The 14,628-nt window shown below is 36.2% G+C and overlaps 1 protein-coding gene across 1 annotated transcript; it reads left to right on the forward strand.

Annotated features, from left to right (window-relative positions):
* The first annotated feature begins 12,666 nt into the window (after window positions 1–12,666).
* On the forward strand, window positions 12,667–14,089 carry LOC144434097 (carbohydrate sulfotransferase 11-like). The gene is made up of 2 exons (XM_078122553.1): window positions 12,667–12,699; window positions 13,211–14,089. The coding sequence occupies exons 1-2, from the start codon at window positions 12,667–12,669 to the stop codon at window positions 14,087–14,089; spliced, it is 912 nt and encodes a 303-aa protein (XP_077978679.1).
* Window positions 14,090–14,628: the final 539 nt, after the last annotated feature.

Here is a 14,628-nt window from a genome sequence, read left to right on the forward strand (position 1 = left end):
CTCCATTCATTGATACAGGTGTGAATTGGTCAGTTACTTTATGTGCTACAACTAATTCTTTTGTTTTTGAAACATTCATTTCTAAAAAGCTGTCTTTACACCTATTCTTTAAAATTCCAATGTCACAAAAATATTCAGCTAAAGAGTCTTCATCAAGTAACAGACCAACAAGTGCCATGTCATCGGCAAATTTAAACAGACAACTTATTGCAGAATTACATCTCATGTGATCAGTATAAATTGAAAATAATGTTGGTGACAACACGCAACCTTGGGGAGCACCAGCATTCAGTACAATTTCATCAGACATATAACCATTGAAACAAACCCTCTGAGGTCTGTACATGTTTTTAAGAAAGTCATGGATCCAGAGAACTAAGTTAGAATTAACATTTAACTCAATCAACTGTTTTAATAGAATGTATGGCTGTATGGTATTGAATGCGCTGGAGAAGTCTATGAACAGAATCCGTACGTACGCATTCTTACGTTCTAGATGTTGTACAATTAAATTAAAAAGTGTGATAGATGCATCATCTACACCCCTGTGTGCTTTATATGCAAACTGGAAGGGATCTATTTTGTCAACTACATCACTGAGCAGAAACTTCCTAACTATACCTTCCATGCACTTGCACAAAATTGATGTCAATGCAATTGGCCGGTAGTCGTTTAACTGTTTAGGGTTGGGCTTCTTTGGAACTGGAATGATTGTGGATGTCTTCCATGACCGCGGAACAACATGAAAATTTAGGAGTATTTGAAAAATGTAGGTGAATACAGGACTGAGTTGTCTAGCACAGGTTTCAGAACCCTATATAGTTGTGATTCTATCAGGGCCAGCCGCTTTGTTCCCAGTTAACTTTAAAAAACTCGATTCAACATCACCTTCAGAAATATGAATGGGATCAGGTTGGATATTCTGACATAATTCTAAACATTTCTTGCTAAAGTCCATTGTATCAAAACGATCGTAAAAGTTATTCAGTTCGTTTGAACGGACAGATAGATCTGTGTTGAATGGAGTTTGCTGTTTACTTTGTTGTTTCCCCATCATAGTTTTCAGTCCATCCCAGGCAGCTTTAGCATTACCAGTTTTCAACTTGTCTTCGACCTTTGATTTGTATTTGTGTCTTGCAATTCTGGCTTGTCTTCTAAACTCTTTCTCTTTTTCCCTATACTCTTCCTTATTGTTATGCAAAAATGCTACTCGTTTTTCGTTCAAAATCATTTTCAACTCCTTTGTAATCCAGGGTTTATTATTCGGGAATGTACGCACTGATTTATTCTTAACAACAATGCCTTCACAGAACTCAATGTAGCAGGATATGGTATCAACTAGTTCTTGTGGATTGGAACACTTTTCCTTAAACACATCCCAGTCAGTTATTTCGAAACAGTTTTTTAGTTCTTCGGTACATTCCGGCGACCAAATCTGAATAGTTTTAATTTGTTGTTTTTCAGTTTTTAACTTTTGCCTGTATTTCGGAAGGTGCACTACATTGTGATCTGAGCGCCCAAGAGGTGGTCTCCCAATCGATCTATACGCGTTTGGGATGTTTCCGTAACATAAGTCAATAGTTCTATCAAGACGTGTAGGTACGGTGACGTATTGTTGAAGGTTAGGTAGATGAGGAGTAAGGTCACACTGGTTGAAGTCAATAGCGATAAAGACAGGGTTATCAGGGGATTCTTTGACTATTTCATTGTACGCATCAGATATTTTTTCAGCGGCTGTCTTGAAGTTAGGACCTGGTACATAAGCCATCATGATTGTTACTTTTGTGAACTCCCGTGGCAAGTAAAATGGTCGAAACGATACAGTTAATAGTTCGTAGTCATGGGTGCAGACTTGCTGATGAATGTTAAATTAGTGGGTTTTCACCTAAGCGTAGACGAACGATATATGCAGACGGCAAACTATTGATATGCAAATACGAACGTAAGCATGAATAGATGCCACGTATAAATCGACTAAAACCGCATTAATCTATCAATTTGACAATATTTAACGTCTTCAGCTCGAGTGGGCGAAAGAGAATGTTTCCTTTGTCAAGTAACTTGCATTTCATTATCACAAGCTTACAGATTTGTCAATACATTTCTTGTACACCTGTTTGATGAATTAAAAGAACATGGCGATTGGTTGATGGGCTTGGAAGCAAGCTTGAGACGAGAACGTATTGATTTTGCATGATTTGAACCATCTGTTCACTTTCCTCCTGATCCTTTTTAAATATAGAATTCATGTAATATGTTAGCATTAGTTATCAAAGTAATTCGAACACGTGCTCCAGGGAATTGTCGTGAAAAAATGGCCGGGTGCGGACGTGTTATCCGGGTTCCTGTGACACGTACCGAACGTCCGATTTTGGAAGCTATGGGTCAGTATGCTAACAATTATCAACTGATAGCAGATCATGTCCGTGCAGATTTACGCATTCTTTCTCGAGATGTGCAGGGCATTTACATTATTCGTTCTGCTACTGTAGTAAGACGTAGAATAAGGGATGTTGTCCAACGTCATCAGAAAAGTAATTGTTCGCACAAATAGGAAACGACCAGAATTTATGACAGGGTGGACTCGGAATATTGTGATCATGTTGAACACGTTATGATTATTGATACCTTGATAGCCAGTTATAAAGGATGTAAAGTGGGTTTCATAATGGTGCTGGTCGACAATAACACAACAACAACCCGATCGTCGAATACATAAGTCATGACTACATCAACGTTTGTTAAAGTTTCACAGCTTTTTGCAACACGTTTGGACTGGAGATCGGTTATTTGTTCCCGGCTCCTTCGCCTCATTGGCTTCATGCATTCACAAAACAAGTTACTTGACTGTGCAGACAGGGAAAACAAATAGAAACAAAAATATGATATCCTTATGCAAATAAAATGCGACGTATAAATCGACGAAACTCATTATCTTTGACAATATTTAACGTCGACGAAAGTGGACGTATGCAAATTTTAGAACGAAAACAGACGAAAACACATTTTAGAACGAAAGCCGACGAAAATATATTGTTATGCAAATACAGTGACTTATAAATCGACTTGGCCGACGAAAAGCTCATTAATCTATTGATAATATTTAACGTCGACGAAAGTGGACGTATGCAAATTTTAGAACGAAAACATTTAGAACGAAAGCCGACGAAAGTCTATTGTTATACAAATATAGAGCGACATATAAATCGACATGGCCGACGAAAAGCTCATTAATCTATTGACAATATTTAACGTCGACGAAAGTGGACGTATGCAAATTTTAGAACGAAAGCACATTTTAGAACGAAAGCCAACGAAAATATATTGATATGCAAAGACAGAGTGACGTATAAATCGACATGGCCGACGAAAAGCTCATTAATCTGTTGATAATATTTAACGTCGACGAAAGTGGACGTATGCAAATTTTAGAACGAATACATTTAGAACGAAAGCCGACGAAAATCCATTGTTATGCTAATACGTGCAACGGATAAATCGAAATGACCAACGAAAAGGTCAATAATCAATTGACATATTTGTCTCCAACGAAAGTTGATGTATGGAAATTAACATGACAAAGAGTAAGTACAAGTAATGGTACGATATGGTTGCATAATTGTGCTGCTCGACTACGTTCTGGGGAGAATCACCAGAGCTTGTTGAATTCCAAGTACATTGTATATTATACATGTACTTGGAATTCAACAAGCTCTGGTGAGCTATAACTATAACTATGTTTTACTACTTTTACTCTTGAGTTTCACCTCTGACAAATAAAGGTTGCCACAAAAAATGTCTTGTCAAATTCATGGAATTAAAGCAGAACATAAGTAGCACCATTACCGTTCTTCACTTCCACTTTGAAAGCAACCAGGCTAGACAACCTACGAACGCATGTCGAATGAGGATTAACGGTTTATTTCCGTGAATATTTCGACCTTTTAATTTTCATGGTTCGTACTTTCTAATTATTAAGTCAGTAAAATATTAGATCTTAGAGAGAAGTCTCTAAATGCCCTTGCCAATCAAGACAGTTCTACTCTTTATCTAGATACAGTGCAAAGTTTGTCTTCCGTTAAGGATGATTTAACCTGATACTTCAATATTCCAATGGACATCTCATTATAATTTACATGCCAGAATCTTCCAACGTTAGCCAATGACGCTACAATGTTCTCAAGTTGAGAGAACTCCTGTTTCTAAAACCGATGGCTACTGCTGCAGTGTCTGAGCAATACTACAATTTTTGATTGGTGGAATCTAACGATTTGCATATAGAATTACAGATGGTTTCAATGACGTTAAATATTGTCAAAAGACTAATGAGTCTTGTTGTTTAGGTCGTGTTCATTCAGGTTAACGTCCGTATTTGCATATGAATATCTCATTAACGAGGGGATCGTAGTTGACCGTCGGTATAAGTGCTTAGGTGAAAACCCGCTATTGAGTCGCCCACCTGTTGCTGACAAAAACACACAATCCACCTCCGCAGTGTTTTTCAGCTTTTTTACAGTCCCTGTCAGCTCGTATCAGTGTATAACCAGGCAAGGCTATGTTGTCGATATCTTCTGTAAGCCAGGTTTCGGAGAAACACAAGAGGTTACTGCGTTGGAAATCTCCGTCATATCTAACAAGGGCAGTTAGTTCGTCCACCTTGTTTTGGAGTGATCTCACATTGGACAAGGTGATGGTAGGGAGTGGATCTTTAGAACCACGTCTTTTAAGCCTTGCTTTCAGACCCCCTCTTGAACCTCGTTTCTTTTTGCTTTTCTTATGGCATGAAACACTGTTGAAATCATATCGTGAAGTGTTGAAATCAATGTTGAGATCGGAGTTCAACCTAGTATGTTGGAATGTTAGTAGGAATTCACGGCTGTATCTAAGAACAATGGCATCGCTGGAGAGTCCGTGTTCGCTGGTAGAAAAAAACGCTTGAAACACGGTCAAAAACAAGGCAAATCACAATAACGGATAAAAAGCATTTTCCATCCATACTCACTGAGGTCTAGATAAAATAACACCGATGAATATGGTCATTAAACTGCAGCAAAAACGACAGAACAGAGACACGTTGTCGAGCCTAGGGTCAGCCACAGAACAGCGCCCCCACTCTATAAATAACTATTTTAATAGCATCGCTATGTATTCAAAAAGTAGCTTTTTTCTTTCTTTTTTCCAAAATCTCAGTGGGGGGGGGGGAAGCTGCCCCTCTTGCCCCCCCCCATAGGCTACGGTACTGATATTTAACCCGTCTTTTCTGCAAAGAGCAGGAGGTATGGATTACATCCATCGTGTCCCAGGTCGTGGGTTATGGGGCATGATGGGTGTGTTTACCTTACAACGTGACAGAAAAACACAGGTACTGAAAGTCAAACCACGGTGACATCGTGATAACTGAAGCCGAATCCAACCCGTACACGTGTATCAAACGACTATACTGATACAAGGAAGCTCAAAGGTGTGACCACAGGGTAAGTAGGTGGGTTGTGTTAGCAAGTTCAATGATACATGTAAATGCGTTACCATGGCAGTTGAAGTGTTTGGTCTTGTAATGGCGATATTATATATAGACCTAGCCTAATGGTCAGAGTCAGTCACGTACAGTTTATTTTGCAGCTGGTAACCACATAAATCGTACGTCCTTTCTCACTTGAAAGTACGTTCCTCCAAGGTGATGCCTTAACAAACAGTGAACTGTTGACTGTACCCAGTTATCGGACATTGGCAGAAATCATATTGAATCACACTTATTTACCTATTCAATCTTATCTAACCGTTCACATTATACTTTTTTACCTCATGATTGTCAAAAAATGTATTACTGTACTTGTCTACTTGGCAGCAAAAACATTTCACGAACATTTGAGGACATTATTTAAGGTATGAGGTGTCAAATGCGAATTACGTCAACGACGCAACTTTCCGGCGGCGGAGACAGAATCGGGCGCTCTTGTCAACATTCGAACGCGAAACAAACCCGTTTCTGGAAGTGAAGTGAAGTGTTATACGTTTTTCGATCGCTGTACGTACTCTTGAATTGAAGATTTAGGAGTGAACGGAAGGTAATTTCGTATGAGTTTCAGAAGTCCTTGCGAAGAAAATTAGCTTTACTACCATGACTTAAAGAGGAACTGTCTTATAAAATTTAGACTTGTTGAAATGTATCAACAACCACACTCCCTATATCGCCGGTCAAGCAAAAACATTAACGTGCGAAACAGAAAAGTTGGAGTCGGTCACATTAAAAAGATAACACCACGCCCAGTGTCTGACGCTACTAGAATTACACGATTAACCGTAACGTCTGAATACATCCAAGATATTCTACGTGAGATACCCCAGGTCATAAATGTCTGCTTCTACACAAGTCATCCAAGTTGAGTACCCCCCCCCCCCACAAACAAGCAAAAACATTTTCTTTTAATTTTCTCCTCAGTTGCTTTGATTTTGACTGCTCGAAATGAAACTGACGTGACACTTGGAAACTTTAATTGCATTATTCAAAAACAACGACTTGTATGGTATTCACATGAAATTTACACACTGACCATAATTCCATATCGCCATTAAATGAAGTACTTTGTTTGGGTTTTTGCGTTGTTACTATGGTAACCAGATTTGCTATACAGATTGATTCTATGTCGCTTTGGAAGCATATCGCTCGATAGGTCAGCAGTGTCACCAGAGCTAGACGGCGATTGATAGGAGAATGACTCTGGATCATTGTTAGACATTATTATGACATTAGAATGACCCTGAATCATTGTTAGATTATTTTTCAGCTGTCTCGCCAACTATAGTATATCACTAGTCACACTAAGGGGCGACGTCAAAAGATCGATGTTTACAAATCCTACAGAAACGATTTTACTTTTTAATGGGTCTGTGTGTACCCCTAAACATGCAATTATTTATTTTTTTTTAAATATCCCTTAAATTGAGAAATGGAAGAATTTTCACTATAGCACAGCACTAAAATAAAGTGTCAACAAAAGATCTATTTTTCCTCACTACATACTGGCTTTGTATTCATAGCATTACTACATACTGATTTGAAATTGGATGGACATTTTCAATTTTGGCCAATTAAGTTAGGGGTGGGGGACTAAATGTTTTTAGCTTTTTATCCTACATTGAACTATTGACACTCCCAATGTGTTGATTTATCATACATGATTATGTACTGACAGAACTATCCCTTGGTACCCATGTGTTCCAGTATTATGAAATTTCATGTGAATTGTGTCCAAAAATGTTGAAATTTGGAAGGGGGGTGGGTCATAATTATGAATATTATGGCCACTTTAGCTTTGGGAGAAATACATAAACTCTACACATGAGTAGTTCAGTTGATTTATCATACATATGAACTGACAGAAATATACCTTGGTGTCTGTATGTTCCAATATTATACAATGTCAAGTGATTTTTGTTCAAAATGTTGCAATTTTGATAGGATGGGGGGTAACATTTTTTACTGGCATTTTAAAGTTAGCATACACACAATGATTTTTGTTGTATAATTATGAAGAGGCATTGGTACATTATACATATGTGCAAAGTTAAACAAGCTCATTTTAATTTTTGTCAAAATTCAACAATATTTCATAAAAGAATTCTGTCAAAAAATGTCTAAATTTAGATGGGGTGTGGGGTTACAATTTCAATTCTAGAATTTAAAGGGACGTGGTGACCCACTATTATTTTGTTATTGATAAATAGCTGGAATAATACATTGTACACATACAGTATATAAAATAATCTAACACGGACTTTTATCCTTTTTTGCAGTTTTCTTACATTTTTCTTTAAAAATCGTAAAGCAGCTGGGGATAAAATACCATAGCATTTTATGAAATAATGAATATTTTGATTTCCAAAAATTTCAAAATTTCGGTGACCATTCATCTTTGTTGATGCTTGAATCACCTCTGTATTGACACAAATGGCAAACACAGTAATCACCATACCGAATATATGGAGTGTTTTAAAGTAAACACTGATTGTGATAATTTTGAGAGCTGAATCGTTAATTTGAAGTGGCACACATTGTCTGTAATCCGATACAACATTTCTGAAGTCGGTATGCAGTATGTGCACTTGTCAAACCAAACCAAACCACTTTCTTCTTCCTTATATGTGACAGAACTGAAGCCAATAAGCTTATTTGTCATAAGCAACTCTAAGATAATACATCAATCCTGATCAAAAAGTTGAGTTGGATGTGGACTGTCATAGAATCGTATCGTACATTGTTGTCGCAACGTAACAATAACCGTATAAGTCGTTATTTTTGTACTTTTCATTTCTTATAATTGTCTGTCAGAAATTATATTATACCAGTATATTGATGGCGCAAATCGAGAGATCTGATTGGTCTAGACATCGAACTAGGACATCTAAAATGAGCGATAATGCACGGCTGGCACGCGTCCAAATTTTGCGTTGATATATTGATGTGATAAATTTATAAAAGTGACTTCTAACTGAGGACATGGAAACGATGACGGCAGCTATGAACAAAGTCACAGTCAGCCCAGTAAACAGGCTACGACCTGAAAGTGGCCCCTATGGGGATGGGGTCCAGTTATTTTGTAGCACTGTTGCAGTGACCACAGCACGTCACCAAAATGTATGTTTCTGAATGAAAGAGATAACTAATCAGTTTCAAGAACACTGGGCCAGTATTTGACTATTTCGTGTACTTGGTTTTATCAAGGTCATCATTATTTGGATCTTGATCTTTAGATTAATGATTAGCTGTGATTTACCGATCGAGTGACGCGGTTGTAAAGTTTAGTAAACCTTGAACTAAGCATCGTCGTAAAACGATTCGCCTCTTTACGCAGTGTCACGTTGCAGAACTGTGTCAAGGTAAAAAAATATGTTCTATGGAATCGGAAGAGGGTGGGGTGGCTACCGAAAAACGTAGTGTTCATTTACAAATTGCAAATACAAAATGAAACAATTTACCAATTATGAAGAAAATAAATTTGACGTTAAATTTTATTGTGAATTTATTTATTTATCTATTTTGGTTGGGGGAGGTTAGCCTTTTTAAGCTTCAGGATTTACTGTAACAGTAAATGCTAGTTCTGAGTGCAAACTCAGGAAAGATAAGAAGCTTGAACACAAAAAATCAACGCTCAAATATTACATTTAAACAGAAGGGCTTGCAATTGACCATATTTGTTTAGAGATATTCGTTTTTTGTTTACTGTTTACTTTTTTTGTAAATAATTGTTTTTTGTTTGGTGGTCTCTCTCACATACCAGGACACGGCGTCAACCGTAGGCATGCCTGTCTTAAATTGCAAGGAGATTAACACAGAACACTTTCGACATTTTATTACTGGAATCAATTCATTCTACATGCCAACAGAGCTACGCTGATGTGCGATACTGCCTACATTTCACAGTACAAAGAACTAGGGCATCGTATTCACATCCCATTTACAATGTACTTATTCGCTAAGGGGCCGGTCAGTTTATCCAGTATGTAGACATATAAGTTTCAGTGAACATTTTACGCATTGTATAGTTTCTCCGGTATAGAATGGAGTAAAATGGGGGCAATACCGAATCCAGTTTAAAGGCCCATTTTGAAAACGTATTAAAATTTAGGTGTGAAAAATAGTTGTCTGACAAAGCTATAGAAAACGTTGTCCAAGAACACAAGAATAATATCGTTGTGTAATCCTCATGACGTCACTGATAGATGCTCTGGATATAATGATAAAGATAAGCCTAATGCGAGAACTTTGGGTTGAAATCTTGGCCTTTAATAAAACAATAGATTGTCTTTAAATCTTCTTTTTTTCACTCTAAAAATGATCATTTATATCAAAGATATAATTGATAATAATAATAATAATAATAATAATAATAATAATAATAATAATAATAATAATAATAATAATAATAATTAATAATAACAATCTTTCACTAAATATGATATTGACCCAGACCGTTTTTTCCTCTCAGGTTTACGATGACGCAGACGAAAACGATGTACTTGATTGGTGCCTTGCTATTACTATCGATAATTGTACCGTTTATCTGTGTTGGCAGTTTACAAACACACATAGCAACAAGTGAGTTGATAAATGATTTGTAACGAGGCTCTGACTTAAGCACTAAGCTTTCGTAGGTATGACTCAGTCAGATATCCAACTGCTCTCAGGCTGACGAACGATGCATTCAAATATTCAAATAATGGGATAGTGGACCCTCGTTCACTGACCCATGAAAATGTCATATAATTGTCTAAAAATTTTGTTTTTTGAACTGTACAAAAAATTGATCAAGTTAAAAAATAATTATCTTTTATAAAGGAGAGAATTAAGCTTATTTATTTACAGCTTTACATTATTTACAATCCATGGAGAAATTTAAATCGGTGCCAACTTGATCGCAAGTGGTTTACTGGCTGCAGTTTTTTGGATCGCTGAATGAGAAAGGAGTCTGCATATACCAATCAAATACATGTGTACGTATAGCCACTGCTTCCTCGGGCAAGATACGACCCATATTATCATTCAGTACTGTTGGGTGATATTTATCGATTTTAGAGTCATTGTCAAAAAAGCCGAGTGTTTATGAAATACAGAGACCATAGGTGTCGAAGAAATAAGAAAGAACACACACACAATTATAGTCACATGTTTCAAGTAAATGTAGCAATGTTTTTGTGACATTTCTATTGTGCTAAATTATAAAATATGGTAATATTTTGTGAAATTGTTGTCGAGTCAGACGTTGTTGTGTTGCAGATTTAATTGGCTTCTATTGTAGTCAACCATTTCTCGGTACCCGTTATATTGTGGACCAAGAAATCAAATGTTCGTTGTTTTTATGATGTACTGAGACAGTAATATTCTATTTTTGGTACTGAGAAGTGGTCATGTGTTTGCCCTGAACTAATATGAGATGATAGTAATAGATGGCCATGGATAGACCGATACATGAACGAACACCGTCATAAAGGAGGGTTCGATTCATTGTGTATGACTCACTTGGTTTTGTCCTATCTGTGTTTGGTTGATGTCTAAGATGGTCGTGAAAATTCACTTTCACCACTACTCTAAATCATGTGACCTTTCTAAAATAAGAAACATAAAACTATTCCAATTAGCCATAAACTGACCTCTACTTGTACACTTGGGCAGGGAATTATTGGATTGACACCCCGATTACCAAAGCTGATCCATTTATTGTTTCTACCTAACTGGTTACTAACATTAGATCACAGGGCTTGAAATTGGCCTTATTTGTTCACAAATATTTATTTGTTTATTGTTTACTTTTACTATTTTTTTTTTGCTTTAATAAATGTCTTTTCCCTACAAGGTACTATCTAATAAAGTAATGATTTGAAAAGCTGGTGTTGTGTTATTTTTTCTAAATCAAATTTAAATATTCTCTTGTTGGTTTTATATAAACCAGCTTTACTATGCTTACCATGTCTATTTTCGTGGTATTTAATTAAAGAGGGGACCAGAAAAGATCACCGGTTGAGGGCGCTCAGTTGAACTAAAGGCAATCGCAGTTAAGCCAACAAAGGAAGAGTTAAAATTTACCTAAAAAACCAACATCACTCTTTCAAATCATTACTGTATTACATGGCACTTTGTAGTGAAAAGATAAGCAAAGTTTTTTAAAATGTAAAGTGAACAATAAACAAAAAATAAATATTTGTAAACAAATATGGCCAATTTCAAGCCCCTGTGAGAATATACAGAGAATATACTCAAGGTGACATAAGTATTGGTTATTGGGTGCCAATCCCAGAATGCCCTACCCCAGTGTACAGAAGCTGGTTCATGACTAATTTAATTTGGGTAATTTTTTTATCTTTAATTTTTAGAGAAGTTGAGAAATTAATTGAAAGTGACTTTTCAAGAATCATGAGACATAAACTAATTCCATTTTGACAAAATCAGTATCGCTTTTGTTCCCCGTTTATAGGTAAAATAGGAAGATACTTCAGATGGATAAGGATATTTGTTTATAATAAAAACAACTTTACTATGTTTTTTCTACTGAAATGTCACCACAATATGAAATAACATCAATGAAGTCCACGTTTGCAACTCAATAAATCGGGAGAAAACCCTACAATGTTTTATTGATTGAAACGATTTGTAAGCAAACTAGTAATATAAGTAATATCTACTTAATTATGCATTATGACGTTACAATATATGGGGAAGTAACAGAGGCATGTGTAAACCGGACGTGACGTAACGATGACTTGTATTTCTTTTTGGTATATTTATATTAGAGTTCAAGAATACAACCGGATGGTTCCAGCTCTCACAGAGAAAAGAAGTTCGAGAGAACTCGACAGGATACGCCACAAAGACAAAGATAAATGTTTTTTTTAATGTACACACACAAACACTATATAATAAGGGGTAAACCATTTGATTTCTGGGGGGAGGGGACTTGAGGATTTGGACCCAGCAACAATTTTGTTTCAACCATATTTTCTTAAAGTACTCCTTCCCAGGATCAAAAGTGTGAAGTACCCCACAACCCCCCCCCCCCAAAAAAAAAAAAAAGAAGAATATATCAAATATCAAAAAATAAATAAAAATTAAAAATAAATAAATAGATAAAAGAATTCAGATGTGAACATTTTTACAAAACACGGTTTTCATGTATGCATAGAAAACGGTACCACCCTAATATATCTGTAAAAGCTCAATTTCGAACGTTATATCTTATCATAAGAAACAGTCTTCTAATATTACAGCTTCTATCAGTTTGATATATACGGAATATTGAAGTCATTAAAAAAATAAATAAAAGGCAGTACATAGTATGCGCATTGGAATGAAGTGTTTTTCTTATAGGCATATGATCATTTATTTTAAAAGTCATTTTGAAATATTTATTAATATATTCAATATTGATAGGAGTATTTTGTCATTATTTCCGAATTATTCCTCGTTATCCAAATCTTGCATTATGCATACACATACGCACGCACACACACACACACACACACACACACACACACACACACACACACACACACACACATATATATATATATATATATATATATATATATATATATATATATATATATATATATATATATATATATATATATATATACACACACATATCAGGGACGTATAAACAGTGTATACGTCCCTGATATTATGTTGTCTAGCATTTATTTCTCTATTCTTTTGTAGGATGTTTACCAGCATCGTATAGATGTTTATAGAGATGGATGTAATGATACAAGAAGAAGCTTTAAGGCACACCAGAATAATTCCAAAATTGGTGGAGCTTTACTGTATGAAGACAATTCCAAACTTATCTATTGTTTATTACCTAAAGTAGGCTGCACAAACTGGCTCAAGGTTTGGTTAGTTCTACTGGGTGTTGCAAATTCCTCTCAGGTTAATAATATGCATCACACTAAAGTTCATCATTTTAGCCATTATAATACCGTTTACCCACATCTAAGAACACTGAATGGAACTGACCAAAATAAACGTTTGGAGAACTATCTCAAATTCATTTTTGTTCGCCATCCCTTCAAACGTTTATTGTCAGCATTCAGAAACAAATTTGAATTAACAGATAGATGGAATGTATACTTCCTTCAGAATTATGGAACAACGATCATTCGGCGATATCGGACAGGGGCAAATAAGATGTCAACAGCGCAAGTAGCCAAACTCTGTCAGCATGTACAATTCCACGAGTTTGTTCAATATATCATAGACTCGGCAGGTACATCAGAGGTTGATAGCCACTGGAAACCAATGTATCAACTTTGCTCTGCGTGTGACGTAAACTATGATGTCATAGGCAAGTTTGAGAATCTTCAAGAAGACGCCCTCTACGTTCTGAAGCGGGCAGGAGTCGATGACAAAATTTCATATCCTGCATTCGATACGCATGTCACCAACAGTTCTGATACTGACTTACTTCGTCGATATTACTCTAGTATATCTAAAGAAAATATTCTAAAATTGTATAATATATACAAACCAGACTTTACGTTATTCGGATATCCATTTCCGGGGGATTATATGCAGTGGTCAACTTCTTCTCAGAGATAAGATACTTTATAATACAAAATTTTATGAAAACGACAGTATTTGAAATGACAGATTTTACAGACGCTTTCATCGATTGAGGTTCGTTGGCGAATTTTGGTCATTTTAATTTTTAACTCATTATGAACCTTCATGGTCTGTTCCATCATTTGGTTGAAAGATTTTTTGAAAGTCGTTATTTACTTTTTTCCACCAACAAAAACGCGATGTGTGTTTTATACGCTTTTATTCCCGAATGCTTATGTACAAGTATTTGCATACGTGAAGATGGTTGATAGGTACGTTGATTACAGAAGAGGGTCTTCTACGTATGCAATGCAACATATATATATAGTAGGCCTCAGTGCGGAAGCCTCCCGGCATTTTGCCCCCCCCCCCCCAGCCTGTTTCCCCCTGGCCCGTTGCCCCCTCACTTTCCCCCGGCCTTTTGCCCCCCGAAAGTACTTTTAGAAACATTAAGTTTACTTTTACGCGACATATTTTTTTCAATTATCTCACCACACATTCTTGAATGTTATAAATGATAAATGCCGTAACTTAAT

Source organism: Glandiceps talaboti, chromosome 4 (assembly GCF_964340395.1).
Source record: "Glandiceps talaboti chromosome 4, keGlaTala1.1, whole genome shotgun sequence".
Classification (NCBI taxonomy): domain Eukaryota; kingdom Metazoa; phylum Hemichordata; class Enteropneusta; family Spengelidae; genus Glandiceps; species Glandiceps talaboti.

Coding starts and splice junctions, on each gene's coding strand:
- LOC144434097 (XM_078122553.1), top strand. CDS start 12,667: ATGCATAGAAAACGGTACCACCCTAATATATCT. Junction 12,700..13,210: donor GGTACCACCCTAATATATCT/GTAAAAGCTCAA, acceptor ATTCTTTTGTAG/GATGTTTACCAGCATCGTAT.